The sequence below is a fragment of the Pipistrellus hanaki genome, assembly GCF_964339955.1.
Source record: "Pipistrellus hanaki genome assembly, chromosome: 3".
NCBI lineage: Eukaryota > Metazoa > Chordata > Mammalia > Chiroptera > Vespertilionidae > Pipistrellus > Pipistrellus hanaki.
This window is the reverse complement of record NC_140505.1, coordinates 13679668-13701808: the sequence shown is the minus strand read 5'-3', so window position 1 is coordinate 13701808 and position 22141 is coordinate 13679668. Positions and strand designations below refer to the sequence as shown.

The following is a 22141-nucleotide window of genomic DNA, read 5'->3' as shown; positions in this document are numbered from 1 at the left end:
AGTCAGTTCCATTTCAGCAATAGCCTGGTAGCTAGGATAGAAGCAGCCTGTTTCAAGGATACTGTGAACGAAAAATAAAGGTCATTGTGCTAAAAGAGGAGGGTAAACCACAGGTAATTCCCAGGTTTCGTTCCCTGTGATAATCACTGTCCCACTGACAATAAATCCAAAGGGAAAGCCAGTTTATGTTTGAAGGAGCAGGGCCAGCAGGCAAGAATGAGCACATAAAGGGGAAGGCTCAATCTCCAACTCATCGGCCAGCACCAACTATACAGAAAATCACACACTTTCTCCTATTGATCTCTTGCTCAATATGGAGGAAAAAGAATTAGTATTCTAATCTGGTCATTGATCATAATATACCCACAATGATTTATCAGTATTCACCCAAAGAAATTTTCCTTGAGAATATTCAAAAACAGATCTAGTTAATGCCTCAGACTCATCAGCCTCTTTCTTGTCTTGCTGCACGATTCATAAAAACAATTACCTCCACCCCTCAGCCCCTCATCAGCCAAGCTGAAGTCCTTTGACCCCTGTCTCATTATAGACTCATTACAGTCCTCACTTTTAGCATGCTGGGGAAAATTTAGAACATAGATCTTTTTCTTTTCCCACTGACCCCTATCTCCAACAAGTCTTGCAAGCTTGTTACCTTTGAAGTTAACAGTATTTGTATGTTTGTTCCATTCACAGAATGAACATCAAATTATTTCCTGATATACATTTAGAACAATCAGACGATGAAAGTGTCTAGCTTAAAATGCAGCAGGAAGATGCCCAGACTATGTAGGACAACGTATCTGTTCATAGAATATTAAATGAGCTGAAGTCTTTCAGGGGAGGTGGCACAGCAAAGGGAAAAAGTGCAAGGCTCAACTAAGCCTGCCCTAAGTTTGACACTCCCACTACTTCAACTTTGGCAAGCTAACCTCGCTGAACCTCAATTTTGCCATCTGTAAAATGGAGATAATCCTGCAGAATTCCACATTAGGAGAAATTCTTGTTGTACCTTAGCATCCTTACTGCAGTGATTTCTTATTTGATGGAACTTTGTTTTGCTCTAAGTCAAAGGAGGAATAGGCCAACCTTTTCTGAAAAGGGAGACAGTGATATTTTCAGCCCTGCTAGCCAGATGGTCTCTGTTGCAACTACTCAACTCTGATGTTGTGACACAAAGCAACCAGAGACAGCGTACAAACAAATGAGCATGGTAGCTGTGTTCCAAAATGATTTTATTTGCAAAAACTGAAATTTAACTTCATATAGTTTCATATGATAAGGTACAGCATTTCTATGACACCATCATAAACTGAAATGGCATAAAGCGAAGAGTATATACCCACTTCTCAAAAATTCATATTACACCACTTTGCTTTTACCAAAGACCTGCTTTAATATAACAACAGCTTTTTTCACTCAGCTAGTGAAAACAGGTACTAATGTAGGTTTTCTATAAAAATGAAGAGGCATGCCGGGACCGGTTTGGCTCAGTGGATAGAGCGTCGGCTTGGGGACTGGGGGGTCCCGGGTTCGGTTCCGGTCGGGGGCATGTACCTTGGTTGCGGGCATATCCCCAGTAGGGGGTGTGCAAGAGGCAGCTGATAGATGACTCTCTCTCATTGATGTTTCTGGCTCTCTCTCTCCCTTCCTCTCTGTACAAAATCAATAAAATATATTTTTTTTAAAAATGAAGAGGCATGATGTGGATTTTCAGAAAGTAAAGGATACCGATATTATTACCTCTTTACCTTTTTCAGCCACTTAAAAATGTTAAAGCCATAGTTAGTTTACAGGCCATAGAAAAAGTCAGGGGGCCAGATTGGCCTATGGAAGTCTGCCAGCCCCTGCTCCAGATTACCAGTTTATGGGCTTTGGAAGCTTTCTGGGGGCAGGGGATTGAAATACAGGTGCAGAAGAGGAAACTTCTAAGTATAATTTTTAACAAGGATATTTAAAGCCTGTCATTCATTTACTAGCACTAAACTTGACTATGGGCAAGGCACTTTTAGAATCACCGTGGGAATCAAAGATGGAGAAGTCCTAGTCACTGCTCTTAAGGAATGCACACTTCTTCACAGCTTAGATACCGAGTCTTCCTTCAAAACACAATCTGTCCAATCTAGTGGCACATACAGGCTTATTCACATCAAGGGCAGGTAGTTGCTTTGGTGACCCCACCTACAGCCTACGCCAAACATAGTTATCCTGACCACCCTGCTTCCTTCCGTCTTCAATTTTACTACCGGTTCTTTTCCTCTCCCCCAAACTACTCTGTTTTGCATGATCATTGGGGATAATATTCATCATGATGCATTAAAGAGAGCAAGACAACTGGCCCCATCTTTAAAAAATGACCATAAACTAGTCTTCAATGATACCATATCCCTCTTAATAGATAATATGTTACTGACTCCTATGGTTTTTCATTTCAATCCAGGTAGAAACTTGTCCCTAAGAAACAGGTTAAACAGGTTTATTTTGGTGCAAAAAAAAAAAAAAAAAAAAAGACCTCCAAAAAGATTTTTTCACAGCAAATGTTTTTAAGTATTTTATCCAAGAACACAAAACAAACCAAGGAAAAAATACAGTGCTCTGGTATATTCCTCAGTTGGTTCTAAAAATTATGCATCTGAAATAATACAACAGAAACCTAGTATCAAACATATCAGAACAAGTGGAAAGTAGAGAGCAAAAAAATAACATAGCTAATTGTTAAAGAAGAAACAAAAGGGTTTTTTGTAAAGAATAAATAATGACTATTAATATCATTATAGTACATAGTATATATTACAATGTTGAAGAAAATAAAACCTGACAAGAATAAATTATTATTGGTTTTCTGAAACACTAGATGGCATTCATCTCTTAAGCATTTCCCTTGCAAAAATCAAAAAGTAGAAAGCAGAAATCCCTGTTTAATTTCATCTCATCAGAACAGACATGATTAACAGTTTCAGCAAAATCCAATGAATAATCCACTTGGTCCAACCTGGATGGCTCAATGGTTGAATGTCGACCTATGAACCAGGAGGTCATAGTTCAATTCCCAACCTGGGTTATGGGCTCGATCTGGTGCAGGGTATGCAGGAGGTGGCTAATCGATGATTCTCTTTCATCGTTAATGTTTATCTCTCTGTCCCTTCCTCTCTGAAATCAATAAAAATGTATTAAAAACAAAAGTCCACTTGACACAAGATATATCCAATTGGAGGGAAGGGCAGAGACTCAACAAAACAATTAAAAATGAGTTCAGAGGAAGGTGAGGTGAGTAAGATAGAGGGCTAGGCAGTTCCAATGCTCATCTTCCCACAAAAACAATAAACTACAAACCAACAAGGGCTGGGGATGGGGAAAATAGGATGACGCAGGACAAAGGGTACAAACTTTCAGTTATATAAAGAATAAATTCTGAGGATCTAATGCACAACATGGTGACGATGGTTAATTAAACACTATTATATCCTTGAAAGTTGCTGAGACCTTAGGCATTCTTACCAAAAAAAAAAAAAAGGAAAAAAGTTAATATGAGGTGATACATGTGTTAATTATTTTGATCTCGGTGATCCTTTTACAATGGATATCAAATGATCACATTTATACTTTAAATATATACAATTATATTTGTTCATTATTTCTGCATAAAGTCTAAAAAAATGAATTAAGACTATAAAGCATCACCAGATAAAATATTTGCTTGAGCCAAAGGATAGTGAGAGCTTATAATGTTGAGGTCTTCACAATAAATACAAAAGGAGCTTCTTGGTACTTCGGTACTTAGCAAAAAAGAAAAATCGGCAAAAATTAGCAGTGTCTTTAAAAGAAACAAGAGGGAAATGTAGTATTTCTTTGCCATTCTCAGGTTTCCCACTTGCAGCTTCAGCTACTGATGAGCCACTCTGGAAGCTGGTGAGAGGTAATTCCAGTTTTGCCATGGCGTGAATTTGAATTCAATGGTAACGTGGTTAATGTGGCAAAATCACCCAAGGACTATGTCAAATGGATCTCCTAGCATCCACATTTCAATGTGATTTACTACTCTCTACTCCTCTGCCATGGCACAGTAGCTCAATAAGGACTTGAAGGGAATTCTTTAAAACTTTCAGTAATATCATATGGTATATTATATGGTGATTTTTTTGTTGTTGTTCAAAAATCTAAGCATATATTCACTTCACCTCCAGTTTACTGTAAAAACCTAAAACTTCTAGATGTTTTGCTATAATCCACATCAGTTTGTCTAAGGGCATCATATAGCCCTGTGCCTTCTATTGTCCACCTGTTATTCTCTAATGATGCTGATTCTACTTTTACATGAGCACTGTGTATAGTTTCATACCAAGAAAAATACCTACTTTTATCCTATCCATCAGGGTTGAAAATCCTCTATAAAATTCATTTGATTATAACACATAAACCATTAAAATTAAGTAGCATCACAATTATTTAAAAAGAAAAAAGCAATGTCAATGAAAATGCTCCATGGAAAAAAACGATGCCAATAAAATTGTTCAAGAAAGCTATAGGGATAAATGCAAGTCTGAAAATACATATTTTTAGCTTCTAAATAAAAAGAGTTTTCCTTTCTCAATTCTGTGAACACATTTTTGTTTTTAAAATTAGTTAAGAATTAACTGTTCAACATTTAGTAGTCACTATGTAAAGTCGGTTTTTAATAATAAAACATAAAACATGGTAGAAAGCATTACTTGACTTTATTAACCTCACTCACAATGTTAAATACAAATGAAAAATTCAGTAATGATCCTTAGTTTTTAGTCTACTTCAAAGCATGTTCTCTTAGATTTAAGAATTAGGGCAGATATATGTCATGAGAAGGAGGGGAATCAAAAAGCCCAGTCCCCAAGTCCCACTGATTTATCTGTGTATTATAAAATCTGAGTATAGCCCTGATAGTCCTTTAAGTGGTATTTTCTTCTGACTTTGCATTGTCATCAGTACTGAATTTTTAACCAGACCCTATAATCTATCACAAGTCTTACAATTATAAATTGAAACAAACACAGACAAATATGTGTACCAAGTATTTTATGAAATTCACCACAAACAGATGAACTTCACATACAAACTTCAAAAATCAATAGGACTATAATATGCTTAGAAACCAAAAGCTATATAAGGTCCACCTTCCAATCTTTTATACAATTTAAGAAATAATTTGATCTAATGATGTTAATGTAGAAATACATTATATATTTTAATTCAATGAGATGACAATTAAAGGGAAACTCAATAAACCTTTGCATTTAAAACCAAAAAAAAACACATCTTAGACACCTTAAACTATAAAATTCAATTCTCAAGGAACTGTTACTGTGTAACAATTACTGCTCATATAAAAGTGCTGGTGACAAATAATTCAATATGCCCTCTCCACAGAATCTGTTCACATATATGTATCTATAACTGTAAGTAAGGTTTTATATCTAAGGTGCTTAAATTTTGCACTTCAGTAAGTATTCATCTGCTACCCTTTTGTAGCAACTGCAGTTATAGTGAATGATCCATGGGCAAAAGGCAAAAATGCTTGTCATTTTCTAGAATGTGGCATTTGTGGAGGTGGAGCGCCCTCTACTGGTAATGAGGAAGACACACTCATTAACTGTCCTGCATGCATTTTTTCATTAATTCGGAGTTCACATCCATCCTGAAGCATTCGAACTGCTATTCGGGCAATATTCTTGGAGTCATCAAGGCCACTGTGAGGCCGCCCATCATAATCCATTCCTAGTTTTTCAAGCATTATTGTCAGTTTGGTTTGGCCCCTAGGAACCTGAAAAATAAACAAGCAATAAATAATTCTTTATTATTCTAACAGTGACTATGAAGTAAAAAAATAAAAAACAAAAAACCTAATAGTAATAGCTACATACAGTTAAACAAAGGGCAAATACTCCTGGTTAATTAAAGTAAATTAATAATATAAACCTCCAGGGCTCTAGTGCTTTGGATGAAAATATATATTGACAGGTGGAATCCTCAAGACATCTAAAAAGTTTACAGTTTTATAATTTAACAAATAATTTATGAAACAAAATATGTTGTTCTTCTAAACTGAAGCTCTACCATTTTAACCCAAACTAATTCTTGTACACATGGTATTTTTCTGTAATATGTTATTTTACTTGAATGACTCCTAAACAGAGATACAAAACATATCTGGCATTTCTGGATGATGAAAAATAATTAAGATCAAGAATAAAAGACGCTCTGGCCAGTGTGGCTCAGTTGGTTGGAACATCATCCCGTGTACCAACGGGTCTCAGGTTCGATTCCCAGTCAGGGTTGTGGGTTAAATCACAGGTTGAGGTATATATGGGAGGCAACAGATCAATGTTTCCCTCTCACATTAATGTTTGTTTTTCTCTCTCCCTCTCCTTTCCACTCTCTCTAAAGTCAATGGAAAGCATATCCTTAGTGATAATTTAAAAAAAAAAAAAAAAAATGAAAGACAATGTCACGTATTTTTCAGCTTATTTAAATACCCATTCCATTTAGATAAATATAAAAATCTCACACACTCATTAAATTTCACTTTTGAGAATCACTGTTCTATCTTTAGTATATCCTCCTCAGAAAGATTTGTTAGGTTTTACATTTTTTTTTAAATATACTTTATTGATTTTTTTACAGAGAGAAAGGTAGAGTGATAGAGAGTTAGAAACATCGATGAGAGAGAAACACTGATCAGTTGCCTCCTGCACACTCCCCACTGGGGTTTGTGCCTGCAACCAGGTACATGCCCTTGACCGGAATCGAACCTGGGATCTTTCAGTCCAAAGGCCGATGCTCTATCCACTGAGCCAAACCAGTTTCGGCTAGGTTTTACATTTTATATAAATGGTTTATATCACCTACACCATTTATATAAATGTTTATATCAGGTGGTCATCTTCACAATTTCAGTTGTACTGCTTACTCACTACATAAGGAAAGACTAACCAATGTTTTTTAAATGAATAGATTTAAACCAGGACTCCATAAAAGAAGAAATCCAAATGGCTAATGATCATAGTAAAAGAAGCTCAACCTCATAAGTAATTAGCAAATGCAATTTAGAACCTCAACAAGATGGCATCACACATCCAACAACTTATTTTTATTTTTTAGTCCTCACCCGAGAATATTCTTCCATTGATTTTTTTTTTTTAATAAATATATTTTATTGCTTTTGTACAGAGAGGAAGGGAGAGAGATAGAGAGCTAGAAACATAGATGAGAGAGAGTCATCGATCAGCTGCCTCTTGCACACCCCCCACTGGGGATATGCCCGCAACCAAGGTACATGCCCTCAACCGGAATCAAACCCGGGTCCCTTCAGTCCCCAAGCCGACGCTCTATCCATTGAACCAAACCGGTTTTGGCTTTCCATTGATTTTTAGGGAGAGTGGGAGAGGGAGAGACAGAGAGAAACAATGAACACTGATGTGAGAGAATCACATCAATTGGTTGCCTCCTGCACAGGCACAGGAGCCTGCAACCGATGTACATGCCCTTGACCAGAATTGAACCCAGGGCCCTTGGTCCACAGATGACACTCTATCCACAGAGCCAAACCTGCGAGGGTAGACTTACATTTAAATGTATGGTAATACCAGATGCTGGCAAAAACATGAAATAATTATCAATTCATATATTCTTCAGGTGAAACATGCAAATTGATGTAACTCCTTTGGAAAACTCTGTTTGCGTTATCTAGAAATGCCAATGACACACACATCCTATATCCCAGCAAGTCCACTCCTAGGTTTATAACCTAGAGAAATGAGTGCACAAAGACACCAGAAGACATACACAAGAATGTTCCTAGCACTACTGTTCATAAAAGCCTCAAACCGAAACCCAAATGGCCAGGCAAAGTGCATCAGATACACTCTGGTATAGTCACACAATAGGATTCTCAATAAAATAAATGAACTACAGCCATATATACAACATGGAAAATCTCAACCATAACGTTGAGAGGGAAAAGCAAAATAAACAAAACAGTATGGTGCTAATGATGTCACGTTCAAAAATAGGCAAAACCTACCTTTGTGATATAAACATAAACATATACATATTAAGGCTGTACAGAAAAGCAAGAAAATGATTCCTATTAAAGGTATGGATTGGGGGAGCTTTCGGAGGAAAGGGGAGGGGGTGAGCAAGTGGAAATTACAAGGGATTTCACTTTAAACAACCTGTCAAACTCCACTTTTCTATACTCATAGTTCTCAGTTTTAAGAAATGTTAAAACCACACACGAAAAACATTTTGAAACAAACAACTTTTCTCATGAACCTGCTTTAGGATGTGCTTCACCAAAATGAAGAAGTAAAGGAAGAAAGATGAGAAAGATGAGAGAAAAGAAAAGAAAATCTTCTGGATGATTTTAGAAGTATGAACAACAAAAGTACAAAAGTTCAGATCAGAACAGAATTAAAGACTCCAGGAAGTTATTACACGGGGGAAGAAGGAGAGAGAAACAGACTACCCAGATGTTCTAAGTACAGTTGCTAAGAAGTGATTTGCAGAATGGAAAGGAATAGGATAAGAAAACTAAATAAGTTAATTAATAAATCTGAGGAAAAGCTATGAACACAATCCATCATCATCTATACTAATGAAAGAATAATACGCTAATTAGACCTGACATCCTCCTGGATGTCCTTCTGGACGACCTTCCAGATGAAGCGGGAGCTGTGCGGGAGCCGGCGCCGGCACATGGGGGAAGGAAGGCCTACTCTTGCATCGGGCCTCTAGTAGGAATACAAACACTGAATAATGATTCAGTTGTAGAGGCAATGTAACTATATCAGAAAGATGCAGGGAGAGCCAGGACCGGTTCGGCTCAGTGGATAGAGCGTCGGTCTGCGGACTGAAAGGTCCCAGGTTCGATTCCGGTCAAGGGCATATGCGTTGACTGTGGGCACATCTCCAGTAGGGGGTGAGCAGGAGGCAGCTGGTCGATGTTTCTCTCTCATCGACGTTTCTAGCTCTCTATCCCTCTCCCTTCCTCTCTGTAAAAAAAAAATCAATAAAAAAATATATTTAAAAAAAAAAAGAAAAGAAAGATGCAGGGAGAAGGATATGCAAAACGGTGCTTCATCTTCCATTAATAGATACCTCAAACTGAAATTCAGGAAATAGTACAAACACATAATTTAGGAATATTAAGGTCAGTATTAGAAGAAATAGCTTTAACAAGTTGAAAGTGTTTGTCTCAGGACAACAGAAACCAGTACTGATAAGGGCCATGGTGAAAAACTGCCAACTGTTAACAGCTTTGCAATATTATATTTTAAAATTTTTCATTTAATAAATGTTTTACAAGTATTAAATTTGATAAAATTAAAATCCAGTGGTAACTGTTCCACAAATAATCCACATATTGAATACCCCAACAATTTCAAATCGTTTATTGAGGATCATATTAATCTACTTATGTAACAGATTAAAAGAAAAAACAGCTTCTCTTTCTAAACTCATATGAACATAACTAATTTGGAATCTGAAAGTAACAACTAATTACTATATGGCCTTTTCCTGTGAAAAGCACCTAGTAGATCATAACTTAATGTGCATACAAAAAATAATAAACTTATCAACAGCTTAAAAATATAATCAAAATATAGAAATTGTACCTTGTAAAAGTTTCCATATGACTTTCGAATATTGATCCACTTTTTAGCAAAAGGAGGATATTTGAGCCTGCTGAGCCGGCACTGAATGTTCAGGAACTTACTCATATCCCACGAACTTGTAAATCAAAAAGAGAAAATAAATGGATAAAATAAATGCTATCCTATTTTTACAAATGAGTATTTTAACGCATTTTATGTTTTTTATTTACATGACACCTTTCTTACATATAACATAGAGCTTAGAAAATTAAAATCTGTTCTTCTAAAATATTAATTATAAAAATAAACTTTAACAAAAAATAAAAAGGTGGGTATATCAAATTTTTTTCACAAACTAATCTATTAGGGTGATCTTAATTATTTTTATGGTTCTGATTATCTAGGCAAACCTCTATCTTGTTGAATATTTTTTCATAATTCTAAAATAATTCTGCTAAGCTTACTTTTAGTGTCAGGTTTATCATATTGGAAAGTTTTGTGAGGGTACATTTTGAAATACAATAAAAATAAATGAACAAAAATACTTGAAAGAGATAAAAGGAGCTGGTATCAGGTAGTTAGAATACAATTTCGTCTGCTATAGTATGTTCCCATAATACTAATCAACCTGTGTAATAAAATTGTTGGTTCCATAGGTGGGTTTTTACTAGCCAGAGGGAGTCAGAATAATAGCAGTCAAACTTATAACCTTCAGCAGGAAAAACAAAACACAGCTCTCAACTCAACTACTGTACTTTGAAATGTATTTTAAGAAAATTAAAAATAAGTGCCTGTCCCCAGGATCTCATTGCTTCCACACATGTGTAATATCCTCTCATGCAACTTTGGTGAAGTCCCCACCTACAGAGATGCTTGCCTGGCTGTCCAAATTACATCTGGAGTTATCAATTACTGCCTTTATTAGTGCGCTGGTTAATTGCACAGGTTTTGAATGGTCTGTCCCATGATGTGAGGTTTTTACAGAATCGCACACACTGTGTTACAACAAAAACATATGTATACTTGTGTAGGAACGTTGATCATTCGTGTTTGAAATCAATGAGATTTCTAAAGAGGTCCATCAACATTTTCCCAAATGTGCATTGTTAAAATGTCATTACAATGTGATTAAATGCAATGCTCTTTCCTTGTTCTTTGTGAAGGTCTCTAAATCCTTTAAGGAAGTGACATCATAGCTGTAGTATACAATCTAAAAATACAGTGTCCACAGTTTGAAATAAAAGCTGTTGAGAACTTCCTTCTTGAACCTGAATAGCATCATGGGAGGAGCTGTGTTGGCACAGCTTCTGTTGATGTTCCTCATTTCCCAGTTAGTCTTTCATTTCACAAATGCCTTTGGAACACACATTTTTAATTCAAAATTACAGTAAGCGCTATACGAAAGACCACCAACTAGCCAAAGTCCCTGCTCTGAGAGGATTTTTAATCTCTTTGCAAACCTAAGTCTTATGTATATAAAGTTTAGATATCAGAATATTTAGTCAGATGCTAATATAAATGGTACATATCAGAGAGTTTTTATATGACTTCAAGCAAAAAAAAAAAAAAAAAACAGCAAAAAAAAAAACAACAATGTGAATTGTAGTGTCCAGAGTAAACATGTGGTAGGCTTTGAATAATAACAAGGAAGTGGTAAAGGAAGAGAGCCTTCCAGGAGAGAGAGAGGTGGAAGTACATAGGAAAAGGATAAACCATGTGATTCATGGGCCAGCCTGACTAAGGCAAATAAGAAAGGCAGGTGCCTTAGGCTACACAGGTAGGGAAACATTAGATGAGAGATCCTTGAACACAAGACTGAAGATTTGGACTTTTCTGAGCAAGCAAGTGTCCTTATGAAAATAGTTTTAGTTTTACATTTTAATATGTATCTTTTTCTAGCCTTCCAGTCCTGGATTAGACTTTTTTATTGCTTTCAAATATAACAAAAGGAAAACTATTGTCTCCTTTAGTAAATAATATTCTTATGGTTATTCTAAAAGTTAAATAAGGACATCCTTAATTTTAAAAAGTAGGTAAAAATACTATAAATTTTCCTACTTACCCATCTGTTAATATGCAATACTTATACTTTGTTCCTAATTCCTTCAATTTCATCCAGTCAATTACTTTTTTCAGTACCTGAGGGAAGGTATCAGCTTTGTCTACCTGATCCTGAGGATATAAAAGTAAAATATACAAAAATCAGAGTAGCTACATGTAGTCATACCCAGACACAAGATACCCAGACACAAACACTGGAGGGAAAGGAACAGAGTGAGAGTCTTATCTATAATGTTTTAAAGTCTTCATGATTTCCTTGGCTGAATTACACCTAACATTTCATTTTTTATATAATTAAAAATTGTTAATAGCCAAATATTAGGGGACTACTTTCAAGTGAAGCACATAATCCTCCCAAAATTAAGACTTAAAAATAATCCCCAATGGTTCTCTTTTTATAGACCTCACCCTAGTAGCTTACCACTCTCTGGAGTAGAGAAAAGGGACATCTCTTCTCACTCTATACTAATCTATCTCGAAGCTCACATCTTTCTACCACGTACTCCACACCACTGCCAAACTGAGTTTCCTAAAATGTAAGTCTTACCTATCACATCACTTTCATACTTAAAATCCTCCAAACACTCCCCAAGGCTTTCAGGATAGAAAGACACACAAGGCTCTGCATGACACTGCAGGCCTCAGCTACCACCTTAGGTTTATATGGGAGCATATGCCTGTAAACCACCACGAACTACTTACAATCCTGCTGTTACACCTAAAATGCCCAGTCATTCTTTTCCACCTACTGACCTATCGTGACTCAGCCCAAGTTCACCAACGCGAGCAAGTTTCACTCAGGACAACCCTCTTTTTTTAGATGCCTATGATACCCTGACTTGTCAGCCTTCGTAACCATATTGTGACCACTGGTTTCTTCTTTGTGTCCTCCTGAATAAAGATTGTTAACTGAACTGAGGGAGAGACTGATTTGACCATCTTTGTAGACCTAGTACCTTGGTAAATACTATAGTAGGCACTAAAATATTTGTTGAGTGAATGAATAAATTAACAAAGGAGCTAAATAAATGAACAAAGGGCCTGCCACATTAGAATACAACCAAAATCATGCTGAAACCGGTTTGGCTCAGTGGATAGAGCGTCAGCCTGTGGACTCAAAGTTCCCGGGTTCGATTCCGGTCAAGGGCATGTATCTTGGTTGCGGGCACATCCCCAGTAGGGGGTGTGCAAGAGGCAGCTGATCGATGATTCTCTCATCGATGTTTCTAACTCTCTACCCCTTTCTCTTCCTCTCTGTAAAAATTCAATAAAAAATATTTAGAATACAACCAAAATCAGAGACTAAAAATAATTACATATACAAACACACACACACACACACACACACACTAGAGGCCCAATGCCTTATCACCACCTGCAACTGCTACATCAGAAATCATAGCATATCCTGCCAGCATTGCTCAGTGGTTAGAGCATTCACTTGCCTACTGAAGGATCTCAGGTTCAAGGGCACAAACCTGGGTTGCAGGTTTAATCCTCAGCCCTGTTTGGGCAGATGCAGGAAACAACCAATTTATGTGTCTCTCACATTGATGTCTCTTTCTCTCTCTCTCTCTTTCTCTCTCTCAAAATCAATGGGAAAATATTCTCTAAGGAGGATTAACAATCAAAAAAATAACTCATAGCATGTTGTCCTTGACATCCCATTATATGATTTCTTCTTCTTTTTTTTATTTTTTTCTGGCTTATCAATGATCCCCTCAGCCTCCTCCCCATTCATATTATTCTTTGCTTAGGCTGGGCTGTGGGTTCACCTGCATCAGTGGAGAAATAGAGCCCCCACTAGGTATTTCAAACAGATAGGATTTAATGTTGGAAATTGGTTACCAAAGGGTTGTAAAGGAAAGGAGACAAAAAAGTGAAGTTAGAGATTAATAGCTATAGGAAGCCATTCTCACTCTCATGGATGAAAGAGCCAGACCAAGCCCTGCTGAGGCTGCTGAGAACTTACTGCTGCCATTGGAACGGTGCTGCCAAGGAAGACAGCAGCCTGCGGACTGCACTGCCCTTGCCCCCACCCCTGCTGAGCCCAGTGAGGGGCAGAGAGCGGAGCTTCTCCACTGCGTCCATGCTCCGCAGTGAGAAGGTAGCCCCAGGGGCATCTAGGAAATGCAGTTTCCCCTGAACTACAGGAAAGCACAGAAGGGCATAGATGGAGCTCTGAGCCAACAGACAAAACCTAGCCTTTGCCTATTTGGCATTTATTCTCACCTTTTACCCTATATTAAACTTCCAGGAATAATAGCAGGGTCACAAAAATACCCCTTAAATAACTGAAGATACTATCACTTACCCAAAAGAGAGGCACAAGGCCTCATCAGTCATTATTTCCATCTCTAGGTGATCTCCCCCCTTTGAATTTTCTTAGAATAAAGGTAATCATCAGTAATATTTCTAATAATATTTTTTTAAATATATTTTATTGATTTTTTTTACAGAGAGGAAGGGAGACGGAGAGAGAGTTAGAAACGTCGATGAGAGAGAAACATCGACCAGCTGCCTCTTGCACAACCCCCAGCAGGGATGTGCCCACAACCAAGGCACATGCCCCCGACAGGAATCGAACCTGGGACTTTTCAGACCGCAGACCGACGCTCTACCACTGAGCCAAACCGGCTTCGGCATCAGTAATATTTCTTATCTACAATAATAAAAGCGTAATATGCTAATTAGACTGCACAGCCAAACGACCTTCTGGATGTCCTTCTGAAGAAGCTGCAGCAGTTAGAGGTGATCAGGCATGCAGACAAGCCAATAGGGGCGATCAGATAGGCAGGCAGGCAGAGTGGTTAGGGCTGATCAGGCAGGCAGAGTGGTTAGGGGCAATCAGGCGGGCAGGTAGGAGCCAGTGATCTCAGATTGCGAGAGGGTGCAGGCCAGGTTGAGTGACCTCCCCCTCCCCTGCACGAATTTCATGCAGTGGGCCTTCTAGCACTGTATATAAAGTCAGGTTGAAAACAGATATATTTTTAAACTTTAGCTCCAAGTTCAGCACAGTAATAATTAATTTACTAACACCGCAAACAAATGAACCTTTAGATTCATCATTACAACTCCTTTAAAGGAAAAGTTGAGAAAGGTTTTAGATATAAAATTTGCTTTTCTGTTTCTTAAACATTACAATATGAAAAATCTTTACCAAGCAAGCATAGATTTTAAAAACCTATTAACTTAAACTATTAAATAAATCACTAATTTTAAAACAACTTGCAAACTCTTGAAAAAGGAACACAGAATTATAACCTGAGTAATTCCAGTTAAATTGATGCAGAAATCAGAAAGCTGAGTGTTAACCTCTGGTCTCACATACTGCTGAAACGTATCTTCCTATGAAAAAAGGACAGCAAGTTAATGTCTTTTTATGACTTCAGATATGTGACACATGATACATGACTAATGCAACCACACAAGATTATAACTGTAGGTGCTTGTAGCATAGAACTTCGAATTTTAACAATTTAAGGGTACTTCCCTATTCCCAAAGCACTCTGATTTCCCCCCTCATACTCCATTTTGATTAAGGCAGCACTGATAAATTCTCCAGAAACACTCTGATTTTTTTATTTTAAAAATTATGTTTGTTTTAAACTTTTTACAATAAAGCAAGTGTCTGCAAGCAAGCCAGCAAACTGAAGTTTAAATAAACATTTTCCAGAGAAACATGGTGTAGACACTTTTGTTTGTAATATTTTAAAACTGTCAGACTATTATTAAATGCAACCTCTACTTCAAGATACTAAAAGTTTTTCAAATTATTATTCATTTAAATACCAGTCTTCACTTAAATTATCTCCAGATTACTGCTCTCTCATTTACTCCTCAATAGTCCTTACTGTTATACTAAGATTCCATTAAACTGAACTCTGAAGTCAAAATTTGACTCTATGATATCTCATAGTATTGGGAGTAGCTTTTGGATAGATGAAATGTTATGATATATTCTCTCAGATTTTACAAGGGGAACAGTATTATTATGGAGAATTCCTGGTGACCTCCTGAACTAGTAACATGGATAACTAGTACCTAAAGCAAATATACTTAGATGGTTTAGAAGCCTAGGTTATGAGAGTTGTTTCCCCATAAACTTTTCACCAGAAAGATGGCCAGTTCTGAGTTGAAAGGTGATTTCTGTAAATTATCATTTTCAGAGACCAGAGGATAGCCTATAACAGTGGTTCTCAACCCTGACATCGTTAAAACTCCTTCAAAGGAAAAGTTGAGAAAAATTTTAACTGAGAAGCTTTAAAAATTATTGACGTCAGGGACCACAGCAGCGAACAACTAATCCTGAATCTCTGAGATAAGGGCTGGGCATCAGCACTTTTTTTCACAACCCAGGAGATTCTGAAGTCTAGCCAGATATGTGTTCTAAGCAAATAGAAAAGCCACTATAATTTTAGCTACTGGAAAAGGAGAAAGCAGACTTTAAAATTATTTTATTATAGCCTTTCTATTAATCAAATTGATACAAAGCACACAGCAAAGGGCCCACTTAGAATTCTAATTCTAGCTGAAACAGCAACTGAGATCCTTTGCCTTACTAACCAATCCCAGAATAGTTACTATTAAAAGTAAAATTAAAATATAACAACTCACTTACTATTTCTAAGGTACCAGTATTCAGTAAAACAACAGGAAACTCAATTATTTCATGTATGTACTCGGGTGGGTTACCCTCTTCACAAGTGGCTTCAAAGTCAATAATACAAATGTAGTCGTAGTAACTGTCAGCACAATTGTCCACTTTCAACATCAGCTTCTGCTTCTTATAATAGTTTTTCAGCCTCTTCTTTAGTACATCCTTTACTCCTCTAAGGAAAATAATAAAATTAACTCTTAGGTGAATTTCATGGTCAAGAATCTGAACTCTTGCCGAGACCGGTTTGGCTCAGTGGATAGAGCTTCGGCCTGCGGACTGAAAGGTCCTGGGTTCGACTCCGGTCAGGGGTAGGTACCTTGGCTGCGTGCACATCCCCAGTAGGGGGTGTGCAGGAGGCAGCTGGTCAATGTTTCTCTCTCATCAACGTTTCTAACTCTCTATCCCTCTCAATTCCTGTGTAAAATCAATAAAATAAAATAAAAAAAAGAATCTGAAATCTTACCTGCTGTCACTGGATTGAACACCTAGAGTGACAGCATAATTTAGTAAATGTTTACTAAAATAAATGTAAAGAAAACAAGACATAAAGCTCATTTAGCAAAGAACAAATTAAAATATTATGTTTAATATAGCATCAATATTTTCTTTTGCAAGTACCTTTTCATTTTGTAGTATATAAGAGCATTTTCTTCAATATATTCTGGTACTGTGTACCATAAACCTTGTCAGGATACACCACCTACATAGTCATATCGCTTTAAGATTAAGATGACATACATAAAAAAAGCTGAAAATAATATTGACTTATTCTACTGGCCGAATACAAATTTCAGAGTATAAAAATTCAAGTAAATTAACATATTGTTAATTAACATATCTACCTCTTTCTTTTGGTTTTTGCAGGTTGGACAACTAAAAAAGTCCATATGAATATGAAAATATAGGAGCCTAGCATATATACCTGAATGTCTGTTAGTTATTTAACTAGGAAAACTAATTCAGAAGGCACCTTAGGCCGTGGCAGGGTGGTTCAGTCGGGAGCAGCGTCCCAATTCGCCTAGGTCACAGTTCAATCTGCATTCAGACCACATGGAAGACTTAACCAATGAATGCATAAATAAGTGGAACAACAAATCAATATTCCTCTCTCTCTCTCTGGTGGGCAGCCAGAAGGCCCTGATCAGCCCTGATTGTAGGCCAAGCACAAATTTTGGACCATACCCATGCACAAATTTTGTGCACTGAGCCTCTAGTAATACATATGGACAAAAGAAATTATTCAATCACATTATAAAATATTATCCAGCAACCAAATGAGCAACTGAAAGAACTTAAAACACTTGGCATAATAAAATAGATATTCCTACACACTACTGGTAGGCTGTCAAAATATTCAGAGACTTCAACTCCCAGTACTAGTCAATCACCTAAAAGACTGACAGAAAAAAAGAATTGCACACACAGATTCAAGTAAAGACAAGAATATAAATTACAGTTATTTGAATTTTTAATAATGGTTATTTCTTTATGGTAAGATTATTTTTAACCTTTTCAGTGTTTTCAAGATTTTCTAGGATGAGCATGTACTATGTTTATAATTTTATTTACCTGGTTTCAAGCTTGAATTCTGAAAGTTTAGCTCTGAGTTCATCCTTACTCATTCTATTAATGCAACCATTTGTAATAGCAATCTCTTTGTAAACTGGGTCACTGAAATCACTTGAATTGGAGGTAATGAACTTAGATCCTTTTGTTTCTTGGCCATCATATCTACATCGTTGCTTTTTCTACAAAAAAAGAAGAAAAAGACATAGTTTAAAATTAGTACAAGCATCTTAAAGATTCAAACTTCTGAAGATGGGGTCTCTTTGTGCTCCATGTTCAATGAAACATGCCTGCTGCAATCACTGGAAGGAAGGCAGAATAAGAGATGTGTTTCCAATACAATTCAGAGTGTTCTCTCCTGAGTCAAGAAGTTCCTCATAAACAATGAAGCTATGTAAAAAGAGCACTATGTACAGAGCCACAGCTGACCATTTACCAGCAGCATGACCTTAGGTAGTTACTAATTAACCTCTGGTTATCCATTTCCTTATCTATAAAACAAAGTATAATAATAATTGTCTCAAATGGTATTTGGTTTTGGTAATTGTAAATAGTATTTAGGCAAGATTATTTTAAGGATTAAATAAGATTATGGGTATCAGATTCCTAATACCATACCCATCTTGGCTATTAATAAGTGGTATTTTTACTTATTACTACCACAGATTATAGAACAGACCTTTTCACTAACAATATTCTAAAATTTACAAACTAATTTTTAAATTACTCATTACAACATTATGCATGTATAAAGCAATGCCTTCCTGAGGATTTTTTTCACCTGACTTCATTTCACAAGGCTAACAGAAATTGCCCAATATAAAAACAGCATAGACTAGGAATCTAATTCAAAATTTCCTAGTACCCAAGGTAAAAAAGAAAATGTATTCAGTTTCAAGCAGACAATTACCAAAAGTCACATATAACAGTTATTCAGGATAACTATATTATTATGTTATAAATCTTTCTTCTTTTCTTAAATAAAAAAATGGAGTGTTTGGGGGTTTTTTTTACCTGGCCAGAATGGCTCAGTGGTTCAGTGTCAGACCTATGAATCAAGAGGTCGCTGTTTGATTTCCAAAGTACATGTCAAGTTGCCAGCTTGATCCCCAGTGTGGGACATGCAGGAGGCACGCCGACCAATGAGTCTCTCTCTTCATTGATGTTTCTCCCTGTCCCTTCCTTTTAAGTCAATAATCAATAAAAATGTTAAAAATAAAACTGTATCCAGACACTAAAAAAAAACAAAAAAAAAACAACCTTAAAATAGCAGAACTTAACTAGACTAATACTCTTCTGAAGGAAGAGTTCTGATGGAATTTAAACCTATTTGTTAAAAATATAAAAATGCAACACTCATTTGCAAATACAATTGATACTAGGAACAATGGAAATTTACTTAGCTAACTTCCAACAACAACAACAACAAAAAAACACTCTGCTTGAGAATGAAAAAAACAACAACACAACCATCCACATCATCATTTATTAAGAGTATCCAACAACAGATCTTTAACAAATATGGCAGTCACTAAAACCAATCTGGAACACAGACCCAGGCCTTACTAAGTCACCATATCTTAAAGTTTTTAGACTGAAATATCATGAAGCATATTCAATTATACTTCTCTTATTAAAATAAGCTTTAACCATTATTCTTAAACTGACTTACATGATGTTGTTGTTGACAGTGCCACAGAATGAAGAGGGAAATGAGGTGAAAGAAGAAATGTTCTCTAGAGAGAAGGCCCCTGGAAGACCTTCTTCAGAGTAACATGTAAAGGAGAATGGGGTAACTGTGCAAAAACCCCAGGAAGAGCATGCAGGGCAAAGGCAGCACAACAAGACCCTGGAAGAAGGCAAGGCAGGGAGCAAGAGGGAAGCAGTGTGTGCTGAAGCAGTTACTATGGACACAGGAGCCCTGCCCTGTGGGACCACAAACCAGAGACGAGGAGGGGAGCAACCCAGTCAGATGGGTAAACTGGAAAAGATCCTTCCAGCTGCTACTTGGAGAATTAGCTGGGAGTGGGAATTTTTGAGCATGCTTCCTCCTAGTCGACTTGGCCATAAATCCCAGCTGCAAGTCACAAAAGAGCCTTACAGGATAAATTATAGTCAGTTTTCTTGAGAACAGGAGGCCAGTAAGCCTTACAAGATAGATCACTGTCAACTGTCCTGATAACGGGATGCAGTTACTTACCCCACCAGGCGCCAGGACCCTGTAAATGACATGCTTAAGAAAAACTACTTGGTTTTAAATTGTTTTGATTTAAACAGGGTGTAGTGAATGTGTTTAAAAACGGTCGTTCACAAACGGTTGGGGCTGTCCTCTGGACTCTGTGTGAGGAGAACGGAGACCAGTCAGCCCGCCGGCATTAAAGGCTCCCTAAATTTTAATTTGGTCTGGACTCCAGTGGTCATTCACTGGCGTTCGCTCCACAACAGTAGGGTGGAAGCAGCCCTCCCTAGGAAGCCTCCTGCAAGTAAGCATTCACTCTATGAGCTACTCAACATTCATTTGTTATTAACAGGAAATGATGAATTTTAGTTATTAGATTGTTTTACACTCCGCAGGGCGGGTCAAAATAACTATATGCACCCAAGAAGATGAATAACTAAGCTCTTAAGTCCGTCTTTACAATTGTGCCACTGTAACTACCAGGGAACAGTTGAAATCATTAAGAAATTGAGTCACACGTGGGTCTACATGGGACAGTAATAAATGGACAAAAAAAATGAAGGACGAAGCTCTAACAGACACAAAAGACTGGAAGAAGACGGGCCCAAAGGTCTCCAGTGACATACACATAGTGTGATTTTTTCGAAAAAAACACAGCCTGACAATTACCGATCCAGGCTGGGCAGAATGACTACGGCAAGTGTGCACATCATGTTTATTTATTTATTTTTTTTATTAAGGTAGTATATGTGTGCATATCTTACCATTGCCCCTTCCTCCCACTCCCATACATGCCCTCCCTCCCCAGTTTTTCGTCCATTGGTTATGCTTATATGCATGCATACAAGTTCTTCAGTTGATCTCTTATCTCCCCCACCTCTCCCTAACCTTCCCGCTGTCATTTGACAGTCTGTCTGTTGCTTTCCTGTCTCTGTATCTATCTTTTAAAATATATTTTATGGATTTTTTTTACACAGAGAAAGGGAGAGGGACAGAGAGTGAGAAACATCGATCAGCTGCCTCCTGCACACCCCCGCACCGGGGATGTGCCCGCAACCAAGGTACATGCCCTTGACCGGAATGGAACCCGGGACCCTTCAGCCTGAAGGCCGACGCTCTATCCACTGTGCCACACCGGTCAGGGCTGCACAGCACGTTTAGATCGGAATTCCCACTCAACTTCTCAAACCCCAGCTCCCGTGCCTCTCTCCTCGCCCGTGGACTCTCACCCAGAAGGCAATTCGGACCAGCGAGAGCTCGGGGACAACCACCCCGAGGAAAGGCTCCCGGAGCTGGGACAGAAAAAGCGGAACACCCAGGAAGGAAGGAAGGGGCGGGCGGGCTGCTCACCTCGGGATGCCGGGGCTGCGGCTCCTCCCCGGGCTCGGACCGCGGCGCCTCCTGCCGCGCGGGAGCCACGGCCTTGCCGCCGGGCTGCGGGCTCGGATCAGCCTCCATGCCGGGCGTCCCTGGAGAAGCGGACCGTGGAGACCGACACTCGCTCGCGCTCACGGTGCCAAACTCCGAGACCTCGCCTCCCTACGAGGAAAAACTCCCGGCTGGCGTTCCCGCGGCGGCCACACAAACTCGGGCGGACACCTCCCACTTCCGGGAGCGCGCGGCGGCGTCCGCACGCCGCGCAGGCGCAGTGAGCCGGCGCGCACGGAACGCGGGCGTCGGGGCCGGCGCGGGCGGCCGGAAGGCGGAAGGAGGCGCTCGCGAGTGAGGAGACGGGCTTTCCCGCCCCCACGCGGAGGCGGGCTCCTATGGAAGTTACTCCCGTCATTGGAAGGTACCACAGGGTAAATGATGCCAGCAACGTTTTCTGAGGAGGGGAGGTGAATTTTAAACATAGCAAATAACAGGCTTCTTCTTCGGGACAACAAGGAAAAATGGGTCTGGACAGCTAAAAAAAAAAAAAAAAACAAAACCTGAACATAATGTATGAAACAACTGTCTTCAGACCATGGGTAACACGCAGTCTGGACTGTTGTACCTCACAGAAAAGAAGCAAGGTGACCCCTCTATCACCTTTGGCTTTCTTTTTTT

The 22141-nt window shown here is 38.2% G+C and overlaps 1 protein-coding gene across 2 annotated transcripts; it reads right to left on the bottom strand.

Annotated features, from left to right (window-relative positions):
• Nucleotides 1–2460: 2460 nt before the first annotated feature.
• Nucleotides 2461–21719, bottom strand: ERI1 (exoribonuclease 1). Of its 2 annotated transcripts, none has more exons than XM_084877054.1 (7): nucleotides 21443–21719; nucleotides 17917–18095; nucleotides 16309–16519; nucleotides 14952–15035; nucleotides 11689–11798; nucleotides 9648–9762; nucleotides 2461–5794 (listed from the first exon to the last, which is right to left on the bottom strand). In XM_084877054.1, the coding sequence occupies exons 1-7, from the start codon at nucleotides 21548–21550 to the stop codon at nucleotides 5552–5554; spliced, it is 1050 nt and encodes a 349-aa protein (XP_084733180.1). In that variant the 5' UTR covers nucleotides 21551–21719; the 3' UTR covers nucleotides 2461–5551. The 2 variants fall into 2 exon arrangements, with proteins under 2 accessions (XP_084733180.1, XP_084733181.1); XM_084877055.1 differs by lacking the exon at nucleotides 21443–21719 and adding an exon at nucleotides 21322–21397.
• Between the last annotated feature and the right edge of the window lie 422 nt (nucleotides 21720–22141).

Coding starts and splice junctions, on each gene's coding strand:
- ERI1 (XM_084877054.1), bottom strand. CDS start 21,550: ATGGAGGCTGATCCGAGCCCGCAGCCCGGCGGCAAGGCCGTGGCTCCC. Junction 15,036..16,308: donor ATACTGGTACCTTAGAAATA/GTAAGTGAGTTG, acceptor CTTTTTTCATAG/GAAGATACGTTTCAGCAGTA. Junction 9,763..11,688: donor TATTGCATATTAACAGATGG/GTAAGTAGGAAA, acceptor TTGATTTACAAG/TTCGTGGGATATGAGTAAGT.